The sequence below is a fragment of the Psittacula echo genome (assembly GCF_963264785.1).
Source record: "Psittacula echo genome assembly, chromosome: Z".
NCBI classification, from domain to species: Eukaryota; Metazoa; Chordata; class Aves; order Psittaciformes; family Psittacidae; genus Psittacula; species Psittacula echo.
This window is the reverse complement of record NC_137742.1, coordinates 49,731,248-49,755,536: the sequence shown is the minus strand read 5'-3', so window position 1 is coordinate 49,755,536 and position 24,289 is coordinate 49,731,248. Positions and strand designations below refer to the sequence as shown.

The 24,289-nt window shown below is 43.8% G+C and overlaps 1 protein-coding gene across 1 annotated transcript in view; it reads left to right on the top strand.

Annotated features, from left to right (window-relative positions):
• ROR2 (receptor tyrosine kinase like orphan receptor 2) overlaps positions 1–24,289 on the top strand; it is a gene marked incomplete at both ends in the record, with an annotated part of 173,488 nt that overhangs the window by 107,894 nt on the left and 41,305 nt on the right. The window contains 2 exons of the mRNA XM_080637583.1: positions 3,533–3,820; positions 4,876–4,906. Of these exons, the coding sequence (XP_080493709.1) occupies positions 3,533–3,820; positions 4,876–4,906 (319 nt within the window). The remainder of the gene's footprint in view (positions 1–3,532; positions 3,821–4,875; positions 4,907–24,289) is intronic.

Below are 24,289 nucleotides of genomic sequence, written 5' to 3'. Positions count from 1 at the left end.
GTTAAAATACATGTTAAACTCCATGAAGCTCCATGAAGGATCCTTTTTCAGCCTGTCCAGGTCACTTTCTAAGATGTTCTGTCCCCACCATCACCCAGTTTAGTCTCATCAACAAACTTGCTGATGGTGCTTTCAGTCTAATCTTCCAAGTCTTTTGTGAAGATGCTGAACAGTGTGGGGCCCAGTATGAATCCCTGGAGGACTCCATGTGTGACATGCTGCCAGCCTGAGTGAAAACTGTTGATCATCACTCTCTGAGTGTGGCCTGTGAGCCAATTTCCTGCCCATATTGCAGGCCACACATTCAATCTGTATCTTGCCAGAACTATTCCTTGAGTTGGTACTTTCATGGTCCCACATTACGGCTCCACTCTTTGACACAACAGCTCATCACCAATTACCATGACATGATTTCCTTGCACTTCCTCAGTGCCCTAGTTGTTTTGCTAATATTAGAATAATTTGTTCTGCTAGAATTAAAAGAATTTTTCAGCTTTTCCAAGTTTCTACCTCTTTTCATAAAGTGAGTCTTCTGACTCAAGTGGTATTACTGAATATGACAACTCTTTTTTGAAAATACTTCAAATAAATGCAAACTTACTTCTTTACTGTATACTCTGCCTCGATGGTGCTGATGAGAATAAACTACATACAGATTATGAAAAAGTAGCAAGATGAGCAGTAGTACTACCTAAATAATGAGCTAAGAGTGAAATAGTCACAGAAATTCCTTTTCTAACTTCTGGTAGGATTAATCATCCTTTCTTTTTCAGTGCTAGAAATGCTTATATATGCAAAATTTTTGCTTAAGTAATAGTTTTAATTGGTTGCTTCTATTCCTTATACCAACAAGGTAATTTGTTCTTTATCTGTTCCTTGTCAGAATGTCATCCTAGTAATTCTAATTCGTCAGCTATGAAGTGTAACTGGAAACCACAGCAAATGATACTGTTCTGGCATGACATTGTAGAAAACATTCTTGTATTTTTGCTCCCTTTTTTATCATGTGTTTGAAAAGAAATTTTTTGTGTATTGTCAGAATGTTTTAAAATCTACTAAGGATTTATGAGATAACTATAGAGAAAACTAATGTAAAATTCCATACAGAATAATTTATTATTTTGTAATAAAGAAGAATGACAAAATAATTTACCTGTAAGTCTACAGTGTCATGTAGAGATTATATGTATTTAGGTTTACTTCATTTTCTGTTTAGTGACACACTAAATTCACTAAATTGCCTACATTGTATTTTCAGGTTATTCATTATAGCAGGATTTCTTTTCAAAGGCTAGTGGTAGAGTACAACATTCTTACCAGTTTTCCAGCAAGATCTGGCTTCGCCAATTCATTATATTCTGATGGTCATGTCAAATGTAAATCAAAGCAGAGCACCAATTTTCTGCAGGTATTTCAGCAATCAGGCTGTGAATGTTGACCATTGCGTTACTGGTGTTAGATTCCTGCACAGTAATACACTATTTCCTAATTACAGAACTGCAAAATAATCTAACTGATAGGGAATGGCTCATATGAACATCCATCAAAGTGATTTGATATTTGGATCCAGCTGACATAAAAATATAATAGAATATGAAGTATTCCTGATGCTGTATGTATAAATAGTATAAATTGATAAAAACAAATGTAAGAGGAGCATGACAGCTAGATACTTTTCTTACTTATTTTGACAATCTCATTATGAAGTTTAACCATGCCAAGTCCAAGGTCCTACACCTGGGTCGGAGCAATCCCAGGCACAGCTCCAGGTTGGGCAGAGAAGAGATTCAGAGCAGCCCTGCAGAGAACGACTTGGGGGTGTTGGTCAATGAAAAAATGAACATGAGCCGGCTTCAGTGTGCGCTCGCAGCCCAGAAAGCCAGCCGTATCCTGGGCTGCATCAAGAGGAGCGTGACCAGCAGGTCAAACGAGGTGATGCTGCCCCTCTACTCTGCTCTCGTGAGACCTCACTTGGAGTATTGTGTACAGTTCTGGTGTCCTCAACATAAAAAGGACATGGAACTGTTGGAACAAGTCCAGAGGAGGGCCACGAGGATGATCAGGGGACTGGAGCACCTCCCGTATGAAGACAGGCTGAGAAAGTTGGGGCTGTTCAGCCTGGAGAAGAGAAGGCTGCGTGGAGACCTCATAGCAGCCTTCCAGTATCTGAAGGGGGCCTACAGGGATGCTGGGGAGGGACTATTCATCAAGGACTGTAGTGATAGGACAAGGGGTAACGAGTTCAAACTTAAACAGGAGAAATTTAGACTGGATATAAGGAAGAAATTCTTTACTGTGAGGGTGGTGAGGCACTGGAATGGGTTGCCCAGGGAGGTTGTGAATGCTCCATCCTTGGTGGTGTTCAAGGCCAGGTTGGATGAGGCCTTGGGTGGCATGGTTTAGTGTGGGGTGTCCCTGCGCATGGCAGGGGGGTTGGAACTAGATGATCTTAAGGTCCTTTCCAACCCTAACTATTCTATGATTCTATGATTATTGTTTCAGTGGAATTACATGCTTTCATGCTTTCAGCATGTGATATGTGTCAGTTGCAGGACTCCTAACACCAAATCAAATTTAAAAATAATAACCTACAGAAGATTTGACTGCCAAGTTTTTACAGTGTTCTTCAATCAATTATTTCTTTTTTTATTACTTGAGTTCACCAATCTAGTGCTTTTAGTTTAACCATTTATAAACTAAACCCATGAAACTTGATTACTCAATATCCACACAGACATTTCTTTATCCAATTTAATACTATTTTAGGACTTCATGTAAAAAAATGGCAGCCTATAATCAATTTGAAAGTTCCTTCTCTATCATAGGTTTCTTCTGCAATTAAGATACCCTTTCTTTAAATTCAGCTGGTCTAGTGAAAGGTGGTCCTGGTCTAGGGGGCTTGGAACCAGATGATCTTTAAGGTCCCTTCCAACCCAAACCATTCTATGATTCTATGAACATGAAACTTATCATCTTTAAAATTCAATTGAGATATAAATGTATGCAAATTAGGTTCATCTTAAGATTTTTCTATCAGATGAGTATCTGGCAAGTCAATACTTAATAGTAATTTTGTCAGTTTTATTTATTTTTAAGACAAATACATGACCATCTAAGAAGATGCAGTGGTAAAATTATGTTATTCTAATATGGTTGCAATTGGGATTACTCTTTTATGCAATAATGGTGTAGCTTTCTGTTATAATACCGTTTTCCAAGAGATGTAAAAAATAATCAGAAAAGGGCATTATTGCTTCAGAATAGGTATTCACAAAGGGAGTTATGATTATAGTAGTATTAATATATGCTTGACCTTCTAACTACCTGCAGACAAAGATGAAGTCAGTCAAGAAAGACAAATTGGAGTGTGATGCTATACTGTCCCTAAGACAGTGATTTCCATTTTTTGGAGTACATGCTTGAAAGAAAACTGAAACCGTTTCCAAGAACCTATCTTAAAAATGTAGCTTTGGGCAGTCTTGTATTGCAACCCAAGTGAAGTTTGATCTTTTCTGACCTTTTACACTCTTAGGTTACTTCCTGACCTTTTTGGAACCAGTAAACAATATCACTGTAGTCCAGGGGCAAACAGCAATCCTCCACTGCAAGGTAGCAGGAAATCCATCTCCGAATGTCAGATGGCTGAAAAATGATGCTCCAGTGGTTCAGGAGCCAAGACGGATCATCATCAGAAAAACAGATTATGGTTCACGTCTGAGAATCCAAGATCTGGATACCACAGACACAGGATACTACCAGTGCGTGGCTTCGAATGGGATGAAGACAATAACTGCAACAGGAGTGTTGTTTGTAAGGCTCGGTGAGTTCCTACTTTTATAATTACTCAGTTAGCTTTATAGACTAAGTATTAGTTTTCACAATCGCATAAGGAGAAATGAATTTGATGTTTTAAGACGAATTCTCAACACGAAAGGAAATAAATAAATCCATTGCCTGAGGCCTCTACCCAGTGCAAAACTTCTTGGTTGAACTTGATACCCACTTATTGGTAATAAAAGAAAATAAATACAGATGGAAAGCTCTGTAAATACGTAGTGAAGAAAAAATTTTAAAGTCGTGCCAGGATAAAGTACAAAAAGATAACATTTCATTGCCTGGACTGCCGAACAAAGTCTGTAAAAAAAAAGTGAAGAGAAAAATAAGAAGCCGTTTTCTACATGATGTTCATAGTGCTGGGCCCATCCTTGCAAAATATCACGTCTGTACTGCTACGTGAAGCCTGGCCTCAAATTCTGCCCTTTGACAGCTGAAGGTACACGACTCCTTTCAAGAAGTACTTACATTGTATTTTGAAGTCTTAATCATCCAGCCTGAAAAACAAGGTTTTATTTAGTTTGCTTCTAAAGCAATGAGGAAAATAATCCTAGAGATACTTTCTTAAAGTTTCTCTTTGATTTTGTGATGAAAATAGCTAACTCCACAGTTTACTTTGTAGTGATTCATTAAGTACTGGGTATTGGACCTTGCTCCTGCTGTAACAAAGGTTAAGAGCATGCCCTTGTCATACCATAAACTCTGGTGGCAAGGCTCAGGTGGGGCTTATTAGGAGGTGAGCGGTGCGTCAAGATAACACGTCTTTTTAGCAGCCTGTTTTTTTATGGTGGGAGATACTTTCTAACAAAAATTAAGTTCACTCAAGTTGCTGCTTGAGTAGACAGAAGATTCATGTGATTTTTATTTGTGGCTTTGAAAACGGCAATATATCATTATGTGAAGGAACGCAGGGGGTTTTGTGTGAATCGTAAGACAAACCTTCCTTAAAGAGACAGTTTCCTTTAGATTGCTATTAACTTTTTTTATGCTGTTGTCCTTGAGCCAAAGTTCCAGCAATGTTTGTCTGTTTTATGTTTACAGGTCCAACAAACAGTCCAAATCACAATCTTCAGTAAGTACTTTTTTAGAAAATTACTTAATGCAGTTGGACAATTTTGTTCTGTAAGAATTTAGTTCATAAACTCGGTAAACACTGCCTGTAAACACAGTGTGATTGCTAAAAATACCTAATTTGCTTGAAAAGTCACAGAATGGTTGAAGCTTTTTCAGACAGGGATAACATTGTATTACAGTGGGGTTTGGTTTGATCAAATTTTCTTGAGCAACTTCTGCTTGCTTATTTTATATTTTGGGACAAGAAAAATACCACAAAGTCATGATGTTTGAACAGTAATTGTTTACAGGGCAAGTATGGGCTGGAAGAGTGGTTAAAAATGAATGGGTAAAATGCTTATGTTTCTGCAGCTGTAAATTAACCCCTATTACATTATTGTGACTTGAAATATCAGATAAAACAAGACTAGAATGTCTTTCAACAGCTAGGTAAAACCTCTGTTTGCTATTGTCATTTGACTTTGGTAGTGATTCGGTGATATTTGTTATCTGCCTGGGCTCACTTGCTGATGCAAACATAAGGATGCAAATAGAGCAATTATGTTTCATCATTGTTGCTTTATGTGCTAGCTTTAATTTAAATACTTTGTATTGTATGATTTCTTGAAACAGATTCTGCAGTTGATTGATCAATGGAGTAAAGAAGGGAGTCTGAGGCCTTTTGATGTGTTAATGGCATAAAGTTAGTGTTGGTGATGGACTAATTAAAAATAAGGGTAAAAGCAAATTTGTAAAGACGTGGATGCTTTTCAGAAGTACATTATTAATGAGTGTTTGTGATTCAGTGTTCCAGGCCAGGCTGAACGAAGCCTTGGGTGACATGGTCTAGTGTGAGGTGTCCCTGCCCATGGCAGAGGAGTTAGTAATAGATGATCTTAAGTTCCACTCCAGCCCAAACCATTCTATGGTTCTGTGATCTCTGAACTCCCAACGCCCTGAGTGGAAGCACTTAAATAGCTGCAGTGGCCAGACCACTAAGCCACCCATCTTGCATGTACCTCAGTCAGTCATCTTACATATATAAAAATACTACCATATGGTACATATTCTTGTATTTTATATATGCAGAAAGTTAAATGATTTTAAAGGATTTTAACATTATAGGGATTTAATAAGTTTTCTTATTTTTCTTATAATTGATTGCTAACTATTGAAGATTAAAAACAGCTGTTCATGACATAGTAAAAAAAAAAAAAAAAAAAAATCATTTTTGTAGCCACCAAAATCTTAGTTCAGATCTTACAGCGCTTTGGAAAACTGTTATGCACCTGATCTACAAAAAAGAAAAATAGCAAGATATCAGGAAGCTGCCTGATCTTTTATGAGATAAGAAGGCAAAGACTGTTACAAGAGACAGCAAACTGAAATATACATAATGAAGTACCGAACTGAAGCTCAGAGAACAGTTCTCAAATGCAACTGAATTCTAGTAAGCTTTGAGTACAATGTGAAAAACTGGGAACCAAATTTTACATTTATTTACTTATTTTTTAAATTGAGTAAAAAGATAATCTGATTTCTTTTGGTTTCCCTAGCATTTCTTCTCCTGTACTTAACATTAACTTACTAATATTTCACAAATATCAACATAAATTTAAAAAAATCCAGCTGATGAAGTGGAAAAAATGTACTGTGTGACACATATTTCTTAATTAAATGCCCCACCCCCCCCAAAGTGGAAGTGAATTAAGGTTCCTGAGACATCTTTCTTTCTGATTTTGCCTAGGTTTTGCATTGACTATGCAACCTTTGTTGGTTTTGAACTATAAGTTAAAAGAAAGAAGGCAGGCAGGCAGGCGGGAAGGCAGGGAAGAAAGGAAGGAAGGGAAGGAAGGAAAGAAAAAGACAACTAAAAAATCCTGTCATTTGGATTATGACACATCTGAATCAGTCCTGTACCAATGGTGTTGGTGGTAGACCTGGAAGCAGTAGTGTACCATCATTGTTTTGGACCTGCCATTAAAAGGTGAAGAGTATACTGCTGATAGATTTTATTTTTTTTTTTTCCCCCAATATTCAACAGATTAAAGGGAAAGTTGAAACTTGAGAAAAACAAGCTCAGGTCAAAGGTCGAGTGTGAAGTCCTGAGGGACTTATCACATGAGGTCCAGGAGCTTCCAGGGATTACAGATCTTTGCCTTATTGCATGCCTGATGCTGTTTCAATTTTTTTAATCATTCCTCCTTAATAACATCTTCATCTTGCCAATGTTCCCATCCTTCCTTCTGATACTGCCTTTCTTTTCTTTCTCTTCTCATGCTCACAATTGTCCCCATGTTTCTCTGTTCCACTCCCATGACCTAGTCCTTCAAATAAAATAATTTGTCAATATTATTTTTTACTTTTCAGAAATTGATTATGATTTTTTTACCTGAATATTTTGGTAACATTTTGCAAGTCAATTTGTAAGCCAGAGAAGAGGAAAGGGAAAAAGACAAAAGAAATACCTAAGGGCTTGGAAGGAGTCCACATGGAACAAAAGGTTCTTTATTTTTGCTGGCTGCACAGCACAGTTTTGCATTGAGCCACCTGAGAGCTGTTTCTCCTGGCATTAACGCTTCCAAAAAGACACGCTTCAGTGGAAGTGCTGAAACCTAAAACTGTTGTAACTTGGTTTAAAACTATACCTAATGAATTATTAAGGGATAAAAACCATTACCTACATAGACACCATCTAGCAAGGTATTTTTATGCAGTCCATGTGTTCTGCTGCGGATTTCTAGAAATTGTCTACAATTAAAGATTGTCAGGGATCACATGTGCATTATGCAATCAGATTTGCCAGTGAAGAAAAGGGCCCTGACCTTCAAGTAGTGAAGTTGAGACATTTCCACAAAAATCTGAAAGTAAAAATTTTCAAATACTTTGTCTTAATCTGCTGTAGATTCTTTCGAGAGGCTAAGAGGTTTTTATTTTCTGTGAAGGTCTGTTCCTGTAAAATTTTGTACATATTTTTCTGTAGAAATGGGGATATACAATCCATCCAAATTATTAATCAGAAGTATAAAAATTACTGAATGAATTAGTAGCTAGTACAAATTCATTTACAAAAGAAATAAAATCAAAATACTGTCAGAAAACTAGTATCTGACCAGCCTTTGCTGTCCAAAACCTGTTCTATTAGAGGACTTTTCTACTAGAGAACAAGTCAGCTGGTTAAATAATTTCTCTCACTGCACAATGCTATTACTTTTGTTTCATTACTATTATTAGCTTTTTACCTTCTAAAGAGAAACATCCTGTCTGTTCAGGAAGGTATGAGTGAGTGAAAAAAAAAAAAAGGCTGGGGGGTTGGAACTAGATGATCTTAAGGTCCTTTCCAACCCTAACTATTCTGTGATTCTATAAATAAGCAGCAAATAACAGAGAATATTTTTTAGCGTGATTTAAAATTAAGCAGCAGGTGTTTATCTCTTGGAGTCAAGCATAGGCAGGCAGAAACAGATGTCTTCCTCTCTAGAGGTGTTCCTCCTACAAGATAATGTTATTTTAATAGACTGTGTGTTCTCTAGTCTAATGTATATTTCTTTTGAACAACTAGATTGAATTTTACCCATGGGGCAGATTCCTGGTTTGAAGCCATTTAGAGTTCTCATTAAAGCTGTGACTGTAGTGGTGCCACCTTGAAAGGAACTTGGGATAGAAGATGCCTGACAGTTTGTTGTCTCTGAGGCTTCTGGAAAATCTGATGAGTGATGAAGGCACAACAGTACAGGCAGAAAGCAGTAGCTATAAACTCAGCCTTTGCCAAGTGTAGATATATAAAACTGGCTCTGTTGCCACTGCTTCACTTTTCCCCACATGAGTTTTCTGCATTCTACTCAGGATGCCAGGATGTGGACATTCCAGAGCCCTGTGCAGGGGAATTTCACTTTATAAGAAACTTTGAGAAGTTCCTGTTTTATCAGACTCTGACTAAAATCAGTTTTGGGTTTCAAGTCACAGGTGCCTATACAGGCTGGACTCTTAGAAGAAGAAATAGGTGAGAAAAAACACCGTCATCACATAGAAATTGTCATTACTTTGGGGAGAAATTCTTGAGGTATTAATCATTCAGAATAAATTTGCATGCTCTCATGTTTTATTTTCTTCAATTGATTTGGGACAACAGTAAAAATGTTAAAATCCAGTCCATTGAATAAAAGTGATGAAAACGATTCTAGTTGGGAAAATAACAGTTCTTTCAAAAAATGGGAAACAGAATGTCTAAAAAACAGTAACATGCCTGAGTTAAAACTGGTGAGGAATCCTGATTTTGGGGTGGGCAATTTATTTTCTATGGGTTTGCATATCACAGAATCACAGAATCACAATTAGGAATTGGAAGGGACCTCAAAAGATCATCTAGTCCAATCCCCCTGCCGGAGCAGGAACACCTAGATGAGGTTACACAGGAAGGCGTCCAGGCAGGTTTTGAATGTCTCCAGAGAAGGAGACTCCACAACCTCCCTGGGCAGCCTGTTCCAGTGTTCCGTCACCCTCACTGAGAAGAAGTTTCTTCTGAAATTTAAGTGGAACCTCTTGTGTTCCAGTTTGAGCCCACTACCCCTTGTCTTGCCATTGGTTGTCACCGAGAAGAGCCTGACTCCATCCTCGTGACACTCACCCTTTATATATTTATAAACGTTAATGAGGTCACCCCTCAGTCTCCTCTTCTCCAGACTAAAGACACCCAGCTCCCTCAGCCTTTCCTCATAAGGGAGATGCTCCACTCCCTTAATCATCTTTGTCGCCTTGCGTTGGACTCTCTCCAGCAGTTTCCTGTCCTTCTTGAACTGAGGGGCCCAGAACTGGACACAATATTCCAGATGCGGTCTCACCAGGGCAGAGTAGAGAGGAAGGCGAACCTCTCTTGACCTATTGACCACCCCTCTTCTAATACACCCCAGGATGCCATTGGCCTTCCTGGCCACAAGGGCACAGTGCTGGCTCATGGTCATCCTCCTATCCACCAGGACCCCCAGGTCCCTGTCCCCTTCACTGCTCTCCAATAGGTTATTCCCCAACCTGTACTGGAACCTGGAGTTGTTCCTACCCAGATGTTAACACTCTACACTTCCCCTTGTTATATTTCATCACATTTTTCACAGTCCAACTCTCCAGCCAGTCCAGGTCTCGCATGATGGCAGCACAGCCTTCTGGCGTGTCAACCACTCCTCCCAGCTTAGTGTCATCAGCAAACTTGCTGATAGTACACTCAATTCCCTCATCTAAATCATTGATGAAGATATTGAATAATACTGGCCCCAGCACTGACCCTTGAGGCACTCCACTAGATACTAGCCTCCAACTAGACTCCGCCCCATTGACCACAACTCTCTGGCTTCTGTCCTTCAGCCAGTTCACAGTCCACCTCACCACCCGACCATCCAGACCACACTTCCTCAGTTTAGCTGTGAGGATGCTGTGGGAGACTGTGTCAAACGCTTTACTGAAGTCAAGGTAGACCACATCCACTGCTCTGCCATAATCCAGCCACCTTGTTACGTCTTCATAAAAGGCTATGAAGTTAGTCAAGCACGACTTCCCCTTGGTAAAGCCATGTTGACTGCCCCTAATGACCCTCTTATCCTTGATATGCCTTGAGATGGCACCAAGGACAAGGTGTTCCATCAGTGTCCCAGGGATGGAGGTGAGGCTGACCGGTCTATAGTTACCCGGATCCTCCTTCTTGCCCTTTTTGAAGACTGGAGTGACATTTGCTTTCCTCCAGTCCTCAGGCACCTCTCCCATTTCCCAAGACTTGGCAAAGATGGTGGAGAGTGGTCCGGCAATGACTTCAGCCAGCTCCCTCAGTACCCGGGGGTGCATCCCATTGGGACCCATGGATTTATGGATGTCCAGATTGCTCAATTGCTCCCTAACCCAGTCTTCATCAACTAAGGCAAACTCCTCCATTTTCCCGACTTCCTCTGGGTCCTCAGGGGTACGGGGCTCCTCAGGACAGCCTCCAGCAGAGTAGACAGAGACAAAGAAGGCATTCAGCAACTCTGCCTTCTCTGTATCTTCTGTCACCAGGGCACCCACCCCATTCATCAGTGGGCTTACATTACCTCTGGTGTTGGTTTTATCTGCCATATATTTGAAAAAGCTCTTTCTGTTGTCCTTGACCCCTCTCGCCAGTTTTAATTCTAAGGAGGTCTTAGCTTTCCTAGTTGCCTCCCTACATCCTCTGACAACAGCCTTATATTCTTCCCAAGTGGCCAGCCCCTCCTTCCATGATCTGTAAACTCTCCTCTTCCATTTGAGCTTACCCAGCAGTTCCTTGTCTAACCACGCAGGTCTCCTGGCTCCCTTCCTTGACTTCCTACGTGTCGGGATGCTTTGATCTTGAGCTTGGTAGAAGCAGTCCTTGAATGCTAGCCAACTATCTTGGGCCCCTTTACCTTCAAGCAGCCTTGCCCATGGGATTTCCCCCAGCAATTGTTTGAAGAGGCCAAAGTTTGCCCTGCTGAAGTCCAGGGTTGCAATTCTGCTTGCTACTCTGTTCATGCCTCACGAGATCCTAAACTCCACCATTTCATGGTCGCTACAACCGAGGCAGCCCTCAACCTTTACTGCTTCGACCAGACCCTCCTTGTTAGTGAGGATGAGATCCAGCAGCGCTCCTCTCCTGGTTGGGTCATCCACCATTTGCATGAGGAAGTTATCATCCATACACTGGAGGAACCTCCTGGACTGTGGCTGGGTTGCTGAGTAGTCCTTCCAGCAAACATCAGGGAAGTTAAAATCCCCCATGACGACCAGGGCCTGTGACTGTGAGGCCGCTCTCAGCTGCCTGTAGAAGGCCTCGTCAACTTCCTCACCCTGATCTGGTGGCCTGTAACAGACACCCACAACAGTATCGCCCCTGCCAGCCTGCCCCTTAGTTCTCACCCACAGACTCTCAACCTGCTCCTCATCTGTGCCAGGCCAGTACTCAGTACATTGTAGTTGCTCTCTCACATAAAGAGCAACTCCGCCACCTCGCCTGGCTGGCCTGTCTTTCCTGAAAAGGACATAGCCATCTATGACCACGTTCCAGTTATGTGAGCTGTCCCACCACGTCTCTGTAATTGCCACCAGATCATAATCTACTGACCAGTTTCTAACTCCTCCTGCTTATTCCCCATGCTGCGTGCATTGGTGTACAGGCATTTCAGGGCGCGAGCTGAGCACACGGATTTCACCCTACAGGGATGGGAGGCCTCCCGGTCTTCATCAGAGTGCTGCCGCACTGGTGCCAGCCCAGCTACAACCCCATCCCCCTTCGAATCTAGTTTAAAGCTCTCCAGACTAGCCCTGCCAATTCCTGTCCCAGCATCCTTCTACCCCTGTGAGATAAACCTTTCCCACATATCACTGTCTGGACTGGTGTCTTATAAAACCAGCCGTTATCAAAGAATCCAAAACCCTGCCTGTAGCACCAGTCTTGAAGCCAGTCATTTATGGACTGAATTTTTCTAATTGATCCCGCGTCATCATCTGAAAACGGAAGGAGTGCAGAGAAAATCACTTGAGCCCCTGAATCTTCCACCATCCGTCCCAAGGGCTTGAAATCTTTCTTCATTCCCCTCAGACTACGGGATGCAGCTTCCTCCCCACCTGTCTGGAAGATCAGCAGTGGGTAGTAGTCTGTCGGGTGCACCAGGTTGGGAAGTGCCCTGGTGGTATCCCTGACTCGGGCTCCAGGTAGACTACACACTTCCCTATGATGAGGGTCAGCTCTGCATATTGGGCCCTCTGTCCCTCTCAGAAGGGAATCACCTACTACAATTACCCTTCTTTCTTATCAGAGGCAGTCTTGAGGTGTGGAGGCAGCTGCCTCTTCCTATGTGACCTTGTAGGCAGGCTTTGTACCACATCCTCACCTACCTTTTCTTCAAGATCCAGGGCCTCAAACCTGTTACGGAGGGGCACCTGGGGAAGCAAACCAGGTAGGGAAGGGAGTTGCCTATGACACCGAACTGGAACTTGCTTCCAACCCTTGTCATCTCTTTGGTCCCCTACCTGTGCCCGACAGCAACAGGGCAGGGACTGTCTCAGGTCTTCCATCACTTTTTGGGGGGTATCCCCCTTTGGCCTTTCTGAGTGGCACATCAGGGAGTTGCTCCACCAGTCAGTCTCCTTTTCACATTCCCTGATGGACCTCAGTGTCTCGACCTCCTCCTTAAGTTTAACCACCATGCTGAGCAGATCTTGTACCTGCTCACACCTCATGCAGGTGGAATGCCTGCCTCTCTCCCCCAGCTGCAGGAGGCTGTGGCACTCCCTGCAGCCGGAGACCTGAATAGAGATGGTTTGGGTGTATCTCATAGCTTTTATCACATAGCCAAAGCACATCTCTTCTGTGATCCCAAAGGGGCACCTTCTGCATGATGTGACAGGTACTTATACAGTTTTATGATAGGGGCAGTTTATTTTCATCATGACAAATCTCCACATAAATATAAGATGGAGAAAGGTATATAGAGGCTTGGGAAAGAGGCTGAAAAGGAGTGGGCCATCAGAGCACCTCACCCTGAGGCCACTTTCCTGACCAAGGCTGAGGTCTTTCAGGTAAAAGACAGTATCTGTGGGGGAAAACAGTTTTGTAAACTGGATTTATCTGGCAAACCAAAGGTACTCAAGATCATGTTAAAAAGGAAGAATACCTATGGTCAAACAGCAGCACCACTTGTATCTTCATCCTGTCCTCAGATGGTGTGGCAAATACTCTTTAGTCTCACTGCAGTTCAGCCACTGATAACAACACTTTTAATCTTGTAAATTGTACAAGGTTATTTTAAAATTCACATAAACAGATGTTTAGATAACCAATACAAGGTTGCTTCAAGTCAGAAGTTACAGTGTTTATTCAGGCCCATAAGGACCAGGTGTTCAGTGATCAGACCTCTCCAGAATGACGTGCACACCTTTCGTTTCAACAAACCATACACTTGGCTGAGATGACCATATTTGAAGTATACATATTTTTTCTAAGATATTTGTGGTAACATGCTGAAATTACAGAATAAGCACATACTTCTTGTTCTGTTTTCCTGTTTTAATCAAGGAAGAAGAAGGATTTTGTGATTAAAACACTGGACCACAATTTTAGAGGTCTGGATTCAATTTCTTGCTGTGCGCCTGTCTCCATGTGTGATTGCAGCAAGTTGTTTAACCTTTGTCTCTCCATATTTTGTACATCAAATGGAGATGGTCAGTCTTGGGAATTTTTTGCCTTCCCCTATTACGGGATCAGATTGTTTCAAAATGTTTAGGGTGCATTGTATCCCCATAAAGCATGGAATGTTATTCCTGTTTTACAAGTGAGGAACTGAGGCACAGATTATCTCGGGCTGGTCCACATTAAACAGCATGTGTTTGCCTTGGCAGATTTCCTGGCTCCCTGACAGTCCAATCTGGGGATCTGGCTGGAACATGTTACAATTGCCTTCTAGCCCCTGTGTGTCAGTTTCCTTTTTTCTCTAAAGGTTGAGGGGGGAGGGAGCTGTATTTCACCCTGGTGTGAGGTTGGGGCTCCTTTCAGGGAGTTTTGATCCACAATCTCAGATCTGCTTCTGGGTCCATTGGTTTAAATGTCCTTTGAGAGTCACTCAGTCTGAGACAGGATATTTGCAGAGGAAGGAGGGAACTGAAACCAAGGCTGTACTAAACCATTTTACATGCGCTTTTCTCTATTACCTATTTTAGAGAGCAGGTTTTGGTACAGTGGCTGCTTTTACCCTAGCTGTGTAGGATGCAGCTTAGTGTGCCTAATAAGTATATCGTGTCACAAATAATAAGTAACTGAAAATTATACTCTGGTCTGTCCAGCACGGTAGAGTACACTCAGAGGAAGCTGACCCTCTGTCTTGTAATGGAATCTGTGGAATTTTTATCCTAATCTTAACTTTTGTGTTTTCTCATTAAATCCTCAGACTATGTGTAATTCAAGGCAGAATTATAGAGCAGTGGAATTTCTGGTTTTGGTTGCTTTGCACCACAACAGATCCCGGCTTCTTCCCATACTGCATTATTTCTTCAGCTTTAAACTTCCCCTTAAATCTTTTCTAATCACTAGTAAATAAATTATGAATGATCTAATGCATTTTGTGTTTAGTGATAGAAGTAGAAATTCAGTGTGCTTACAAAACTGACTACTTCTAAAAGCCAGATGAGTATTTAAACTAATACGCACAGCATCTTGAAGTAGACTCAAGTGTCTGTATGCCTGCAATGTGTTATCTGGGGAAACTGTTGCAAGTGGTAGTTTTTTCTTTTCCTTCAAAGGAAGGGAGAACAAAGGAAAGAAGCTGACAGGGAATACAGAAAAAAGGATATTAATTTGTTTCTGTTTGTTACACTCACTAATCTGTATTATTCAGAAAGCCCAAAAAACAAAGGGAAGCTAAACATATGCAAAAGTGACTAAACTTTCAGGAAAGCTTCACTTTCTTTGTGCTCCTGAATAAATTGAATGCTCCTGTGACTTATGCTTTAATGCAGCTACTTTGCACTGCTTTACTGAGCCTGGTTGTAAAGACAAGAAAGCAGCCCTTTGGGGGACTTGCCTGCTGCTTGGCAAGGTTTCCAAATACCTTAAGAAGAAGTGATTAGTTACACTTCTGTCTACTCTTACAGTTAAGCTAATTTAAGGTTACATGTAAAGAACCACCTTCCCACTTGTGATAAGCAGTACTATCAAGAAACTTTTAAGTGGGTTGGATCAAGCAGTGTAAACAATGTAATACTTACCATTTTGCATTTACATACGGGGTTACAGCCCGTATGTACAGGCAGTACATCAAAGCACACAACACTTTCTTTCCTATGAGTTGTTTTCCAAAATTTACAAATACAGGTTGTAGGTGGATATTAAAGGAAACTGATGGTTTCCATAGGGGAGAATTTCCCTACGGCCTGTATGCTGGGAGAGCCTTCTTCCTCCTCTGCAGAGCAGTGGTTAGGTTTTTGAAAGCCAGCAATCATATCCGGGAAGTTGTAAGGTGCAACTTTGAGATGTGAGTGTATGGCAAAGAGCCTGATATGGCTCTGACTTACAAATATGTGATCCCAATGTGCCCTTTTCCAGCAAATTCCAGATCGGTGCTTAGGTTTGGGCAGCTCAGAGAAAAAAAAATTGTATTGAACTACTAAACAATTTGGAAGTGAAATAAGACAATTGTTAATCCATATAAGGGTGTATGTAAATTGATATTTAGAGTAGTAATGGCCCTTGACCTTTTGGTGAGTAGCTACTGCAGCTCTTGGACATTCCTGATATAACCAGCAATATTGAATTTGTTTTGACTTTACTTCTTTCCTCCTTCCTGCCCTTCTGTCCTTCATTCAGTGGCTTAAATGGCTCTCAAAGTATTTGTTGTATGCCCTACGAAAGAACAGTTATATGTCCCTGAGACTTCCTGTCAGCATTTGATAAGACACTGAGTTTAATTAGAGTTCCTTAGGATGCTGAGTAGCCTCTAAGCGTGTACTAGGAAAGGATGAACATTGTAGTTAGGCACAAAGAACAGTAGTGAAAAGTAGGTAATTCAACAAAATGCAATAATATTGTAACACCACATCATAGATAATTTTTTCCATTTTTATGGCTTTGCAATTAGTTTTTCTCTGCTTTTGCATTATTTGTTATTTTTTATTATTATGGTTAGTTTTTCCCTGCTTTGCTCACAGACGTGGTGGTGGCCTCTTCTTGGCTGGAGGGGCTTCGTGGCCGCTGGTCGTCCTTTTAGGGGGTCGGCGTTGCCTCCCAGTGGAGCGCTGCCCGTGCCGGCTGGGAGCGGAGGGCCCGGGCACGGCCTCCTCTGGCTGCTGCTGGGGCTCTTCTTGCTCCGCAGGGGTCGCACTGGGAGCAGAGGGGTGGCTGCTGGGACCTCCCCCAGTGGCAGTGGATGAGGTGCTGGGAAGCTCATCCCTGGTGGATCTTGACAGGCTGCTGGAGGTCGCTGGGCTGGGGGTGAGATGCCCTTCTTGTGTGCCCTCCTGCAGTCTGGCAGCACGGGCGCCCTGCCTGTCCAGGCGACGGTTGGTCTCTCTGCTGCCAAAGAGCGCAGTGCCAAACGTCTCCTCCAGATCGCGGTGGTATAAGGACTGCAGGGTCTGGAAGAGCACCGGCTGGTCTTGTAGTGAACTCAGCCGGTTTGGGGTCCAGAAGCTGTTCATGGGACCCATTGGCACCACCGCTGCAGCCCGCCGTTGGAAGCGTCGGGTGGCTGGGTGGCTGTCAGCTCTCCTGGCCTGGTGGACAGCGGCTGATGATGCTTCAGATGGTGTGATGACGTGCTCTACGTAGTCATCATCAGCCCGCACCGAATGCAAGAGGGACTGGATCCTCCTCTTGCAGAGGGGGCACTCGGGCTTGGTCTCAGCCCACTGCAGGATGCACTGGTAGCAAAACTGGTGGAGGCATGGCATCACATAGCTGACCTCTTCCCAGCTGCCCAGGCAGATGGGACAGCAGTCCTCCAGCTCCATGGCCATGCTGTCCACAGGCTGCAGTGGGTTGGAGGGAACTGGTGATGTTGAGCTGCTCCCTGTCTCTGGTGCTGCAGCAGCGCGTGTTGTGCTGGGAAGAGAAGAGAGGCCACGGTCATTGGCTGGGCCGGGAAGGAGGGAAGAAATGCCCAGGTCCTTCAAGAAGGAAACCCTCCCATCTCCCCAGGGTGAGGTGTCCCTGTGCAGCTCACCTCTGCTGCTGCAAGCTCAACTCTGGGGTGTCCCAACTGCCTGAACCTGGCAGGGCCGGGGAAAATCCTTCCATAGCTCTGGAGCTGAGCCCTGAGAGCTGCAAGTTGCAACTCACAGAGCACAACTGCAGGACCAAACCGCTGCTCAGCACATCAAGCCTCGTGAAGTCACTCAGCTGGTAGCATGAGCATCTGCTGGCTGGGAGGCTTGGCACTCACTTAAAAGCAGCGGGGACATCTGGTCACAATCCATCGCTAGGTGACATCATAGTCCATCCCCTGGAAACATCTCAGTCCATTCCTTGGTGACAACAGAACCCATCACTTGAGGTCTCAGAACCCATTGCTTGGGGATGTCACTGGCCATTGCTCAGGGATGTCACAACATCCATCCAACTCCATGCATCTGCGGTTACCGCAGCACCAAGGCCTACTTCTTACCCCCATGCCTCCTGTGCTAAGAATTGGTGTTTCGTGCCAGACACTGCGAGTGTGTGTGGCTGGGGGTGGTTCAGCGTGGAGCAGAGAAGGCGTTGGGGCACCTCAGAGCATATCCTGGTCTCTATGGCTTAGGCATCAAAGCACTGGGGATAGGCTTTGCCCAGCACTGCCTGGTGGGAGGGTGAGAGATAACAGCAGCTCCTGAAACAAGAGAGGTTCAGGCTGGACATAAGGAATCAAAACCAAAATCCATGTGAGAAAAACGAAGCGCTGGAGTGGGTTGTCCAGAGATGTTGTGCCACCCCTAAGCTGAGAGGTTTTTGAGAAATGAGGGGCCACAGCGGAGAGCACAAGTGTCACCAGGCCAGGCCAGGTGAGGATGGAATAAAGTAGAATAGAGTAGTTCCAGTTGGACAGGGCTTACAACAGTCGTCTAGTCCAATTGCCTGCCCACGCCAGGTCTGACCAAAAGTTAAAGCATATTAAGGGCATTGTCTAAATGACTCTTTCTGAGGCACTAACAAGTGTGGGGCATCGACCACCACTCTAGGAAGCCTGTTCCAGTGTTTGACCACCGTCCCATTAAAGAAATGCTTCTGAATGTCAATCCAGAACCTCCTCTGATTCAGCTTTGAACCATTCCCGTGTGCCCTGTCACTGTCAGGATCAGCACCTCCCTCTCCACTTCTCCTCCTCAGGAAGCTGTGGAGACCAACGAGGTCACTTCTCAGCCTCCTCTTCTCCAAACTAGACACACCTGGAGGCCTCACAGGACATGTCTTCCAGCCCTTCCACCAGCTTTGTTGCTGTCCTCTCGACACATTCTTGTACTTCCACATCCTTTTCAAGTGTTGGGGCCCAGACTTGCACACTGTACTCAAGGTAAAGCTGTGTCCATGCTGGATACAGCAGCATAATCACCTCTCTTGAGCGCTGGTTGTGCTGTGTTCGAGGCACCTCCGAAGGCAGTTTGCTCTCTTGGCTGCCAAGGCACATGGCTGACTCACAGTGAGTCTGTTGCCGACCAGCACCCCCAGGTCCCTTTCTGCAGGGCTGCTCTCCAGCCACTCCTCTCCCAATTTACACTTGTGTCTGGTGTTTCTCCATTCCAGTTACAGAAATCATTACTTGTTCTTGGTAAATTTCATGCCATTGATGATTGCCCAATGCTCCAATCTATCTGCATCCCTCTGCAAGGCCTCTTATTCCTCAAGAGAGTCAACAGCACCTCCCAGTTTGGTATCATCAGGAAATTTACAAACTAGATTCAACTCCTGCCTCCGGATCACGGATAAAAATACTGGACAAAACTGGCCCTAGAACTGGACCCAGAAGAACACTAGTGGCAACTGCCTGCCCGCCTGGTGTAAGCCCATTCACTACAAGCCCTTGAACCCTGCCTCACAGCTTCGAGGTAGTGTGTTCATACTGTGTTTGGTAATTAATGTGGAAAAGACAACCTCAGCATCCAGCGTTTCCTCCCACATTAGATTGAGGAGAAGACAGAAAAGCAAAAACAGACTACAAAGTCAATAATTCCAAGTCTCAGGAACTCCGGGAAGAAAGTGTAATGGATGATTACTGTACTTTTACATTCTCTGTCATTCAGACTGACAGATGTATCAGTATATAGAGGACCTCAGGTTTCCAGCATTAAGAACTAAATACTGAAATACTAAACATGGAGAAGCATTTGATTTCCTAATTGAGTTTTCCACATATTTTGATTCAGGAAGAGTTTATTAATGTTAAGCCTGATTAGATTCATTTCTGGAGCTGTGGTGCTGGTTCAATTGCTACTTAACAGCCTAACAAACTAATCAGCTTTGTGTGGCATCATATGTGTGGCATAATTATAACTCTGACGTTGGAATGTAAGCTGTTTCTCTTTGCCTGAGATACAGTGCAGTACCCAATTTATATTATGGATACAGTTGTAAATGAAAAAATATGACATTCAGGAATTAATTAGTTATATAGCAGAAAAAACAAACAAACAAAAAACCCAAACAAACAAACAAAAAAAAAAAAAAAGGAAGAGGAGTCTTTGGAATTAAGGCCTTATAAATATTCTGAAAAATGGTTTTACATCCAAAGGAAGAAAAGTAAGAGGAAATTATAATTTGGGATTACATGAGGGCTGGATGAGCAGGCAGGCTCAGCAGTTTGAGCAATTCATGGTCCTCTGTTTCCAGCCCCAACAAAGGGTAGCTGCAGAGCCAAAGTTTGTCTATTTGTACCCTCTTCCAGTGGCTGAAGTAGAAGTGTCTGCTTATTTTTAATTCTTGAAAACTACAGAGGCTTTGATTGAAACTGGCATATAATTTCCTGTGCAGAAAAAGATAATTTTCCTAATTTGGAGAAAAGCAACAATCCTATTGTGTGGAATTATGATGACACACCAGACTTATGTCATGAGTTTGGGATTCCTTAGCCATACCATCCAGACTTCAGTTGCTGGAGCCAGCTGACAGGCGGATAGTGCTAATAATAGACTGCTGTCTTCAATACAGACCAGCCCAGAAGAGGAGACACATCCTTAATCATCTGCTGACAGAAAGAAATGTTTAGATTAAAAAAACCCTAGGTTTTGGTCCACATTTTGGAAGACCTTGTGCTCTCCTGGTGGTAGCTCCTTTATGCATCTCTGATGAGCCTCTTCCACTTCAAGAGCCCCTGTCCTCCTGCACCCTTAGGAAAACCATGGCCTCAATTAACCTTAGGAACTAGACCTGTCAAGGGTGCCAAGGAGTGTTATTTTCTCACACACGTCTGCAAAGCTTGCTGTAGACAGGGTATTTGGAGAATGTATCAGCTACAGTCTCATAGGCTGGGCTGAGAACACGCAGATGGAAATGACATAAAGGCTGGACAAATTTATGTAGTGTTTCATGGGAAAAGCAAAAGGTATGTTCCAGCAAGTCTCAGGAGTCTGCCCAGTAGCAAGGCAACATGGTAGCATCAGAACCAAATCGCTGTTCCTTTTCCTGGCAATGGTTCTGTTTTGTTTGTTTTTCTAAAGAGAAAAATGGTAGTTTTCTCTGGCCTTGTTTTTATGAAACACCTTAACCATTCCTTTAGAAGTTAGGAAAAAAAAAAAAAGGCTTGGACTCTGGAAAATTTCAACTCAAATAATTTCTGCACAGTTAAAAGCATCTATCGAAACATTGGGAAGTATTCACAAAGTGTAACTTTCTGAAACATTGCCTAGAATAAGCTCATATTGTATCCATAAAAATTAATAGGGAATCGTAGAATAGTTAGGGTTGGAAAGGACATTAAGATTATCTAGTTCCAACCCCCCTGCCATGGGCAGGGACACCCCACACTAAACCATGCCACCCAAGGCTCTTTCCAACCCAGACTTGAACACCGCCAGGAATGGAGCATTCGCAACTTCCCTGGGCAACCTGTTCCAGTGCCTTCCACCCTTACAGTAAAGAGCTTCTTCCTTATATCCAGTCTAAACTTCTCCTGTTTAAGTTTGAACCCGTTACCCCTTGTCCTATCACTACAGTCCCTAATGAAGAGTCCCTCCTCAGCATCCTTATAGGCCCCCTTCAGATACTGGAAGGCTGCTACGAGGTCTCCATGCAGCCTTCTCTTCTCCAGGCTGAACAGACCCAACTGTCTCAGCCTGTCTTCATACAGGAGGTGCTCCAGTCCCCTCGTCCTCCTCGTGGCCCTCCCCTGGACTTTTTCCAGCAGTTCCATGTCCTTTTTATGTTGAGGACACCAGAACTGCACACAATACTCCAAGTGAGGTCTCACGAGAGCAGAGTGGAGGGGCAGCATCACCTCGTTTGACCTGCTGGTCACGCTCCTTTTGATGCAGCCCAGGATACAGTTGGCTTTCTGGGCTGCGAGCACACACTGAAGCCAGCTCATGTTAAGTTTGTCATCAGCCAACACCCTCAAGTCCTTCTCTGCAGGGCTGCTCTGAATCTCTTCTCTGTCCAACCTGGAGCTGTGCCTGGGATTGCTCCAACCCAGGTGTAGGACCTTGCGCTAGGCATGGTTAAACTTCATAAGGTTGGTATCAGCCCACCTTGCAAGCATGTCAAGGTCTCTCTGGATGGCATTCCTTCCCTCCAGCGTATCCACCAAACCACACAGCTTGGTGTCATTGGAAGACTTGCTGAGGGCGCACTCAATCCCACTCTCCATGTCACCGACAAAGATGTTGAACAAGCCCGGTCCCAAAACCGATCCCTGAGGGACACCACTCGTTACTGGTCTCCAGCTGGACATTGAGTCATTGACCACAACTCTTTGCATGTGGCCATCCAGCCAGTTCTTTACCCACTGAGTGGTCCATCCATCAAATTGATGTCTCTCCAAGTTAGAGACAAGGATGTTGTGTGGGACAGTGTCAAACGCTTTGCACAAGTCCAGGTAGATGACGTCAACTGCTCTGCCCCTGTCCATCAGTTCCGTAGCCCCATCATAGAAGGCCACCAAATTGGTCGGGCAGGATTTCCCCTTAGTGAAGCCATGCTGGCTGTCACCAACCACCTCCTTGTTTTTCATGTGCCTTTGCGTGCCTTCCAGGAGAATCTGCTCCAAGATTTCGCTAGGCACAGAGGTGAGACTGACTGGTCTGTAGTTCCCTGGGTCATCCACTTTTGCCTTCTTGAAAATGGGGGTTATATTTCCCTTTTTCCAGGCTTCAGAAACTTCACCTGACTGCCATGATTTTTCAAATATGATGGACAGTGACTTAGCAACTTCATTTGCCAGCTCCTTCATGACCTGCGGATGGATTTCATCAGGTCCCATGGACTTGTGCACGTTCAGGTTCTTAAAATGGTCTTGAACCAGTTCCTCTCCTACAGTGGGCCCAAGGTCTTCATTCTCACAGTCCCTCCGTCTGCCTTCCAAGACGTGGGTGGTGTGGTCAGAGCATTTGCCAGTGAAGACCGAGGCAAAGAAGTCATTGAGAACCTCAGCCTTCTCCAAATCCAGGGTAGCCAGTTCTGATAGCTTCTGGAGAGGGCCCACGTTGTCCCTAGTCTGTCTTTTATTTACTACGTACCTATAGAATCCCTTCCTGTTCTCTTTCACATCTCCATCCAAGTTTAATTCTAACTGGGCCTCGTCTTTCCTTAGCTGGTCCCTAGCTTCCTGAACAACATCCCTGTATTTTTCCCAGGCCGCCTGTCCCTGCTTCCACCTTTTATAAGCCTCTTTTTTTCCCTCTAAGTTTCCTCAGCAGCTCCTTATCCATCCAAGGAGGTCTCCTGGCCCTCCTGCTGCACTTCCTTCTAGTCGGGACACAACACTGCTGCGCTTGTAGCAGGTGATCCTTGAATATCAACCAACAGTCTTGGGCCCCCCTGCCCTCTAGAGCTATATCCCATGGAACCTTACTAAACAGGTTTCTGAAGAGTCAAAGTCTGCGCTTTTGAAGTCCAGGGCAGTGAGTTTGCTGCACTCTCTTCTCACTGTCCCGAGGATCTTGAACTTGACCATCTCATGATCGCTACAACCAAGGTTGCCCTGGAGCATCACCTTTCGAACCAGGCCCTCCCTGCTGGTGAGTACGAGGTCAAGCATGGCACCTCCCCTTGTCAGTTCCTCTGTTGCTTGCAGAAGGAATTTGTCTTCCACACAATCGAGGAAGCTCCTGGATTGCTTGTGCCAGGCTGTACCATCCCTGCAATAGGTATCAGGGTGGTTGAATTCCCCCATGAGGACAAGGGCCTGTGAGCACGAGGCTGTTCCTATCTGCCTATAGAGCGCTTCATCAACAGAGTCCTCTTGATCAGGCGGTCTGTAACAGATCCCCACAGTAATGTCCCCCACAGCTGTTCTCCCTTTAACTCTGACCCACAAACTCTGTTGACTGCTCACCTGTCCCCAGAGTTCCGTACTCTCCAGCCTGTCCTTAACATAAAGAGCAACTCCCCCTCCCCATCTGCTGGGCCTGCCTTTTCTAAAGAACCTGTGACCTTCCATTCCATCACTCCTGTCATAGGAGCCATCTTACCATGTTTCTGTGATACCAATGATATCATATCCCCGTGCACACATCTCTAATTCCTCTTGTTTGTTCCCCATGCTACGGGCATTTGTATAGAGACATCTGAGCTGAGCTCCAAATGAAGCCAGCTCGTTGGCTGGAGCGGCTGGAATATCTCTACATCGCTCCGAGCATTTATTGTAGGTGCTGGCAAGTGACTGGGTGTGTTGGGATGGAATGATGCCGCCCTCCCCCAACACATCTAGTTTAAAGCTTTCTTGACCAGCCTGGCAAGCCTCCTACCAAA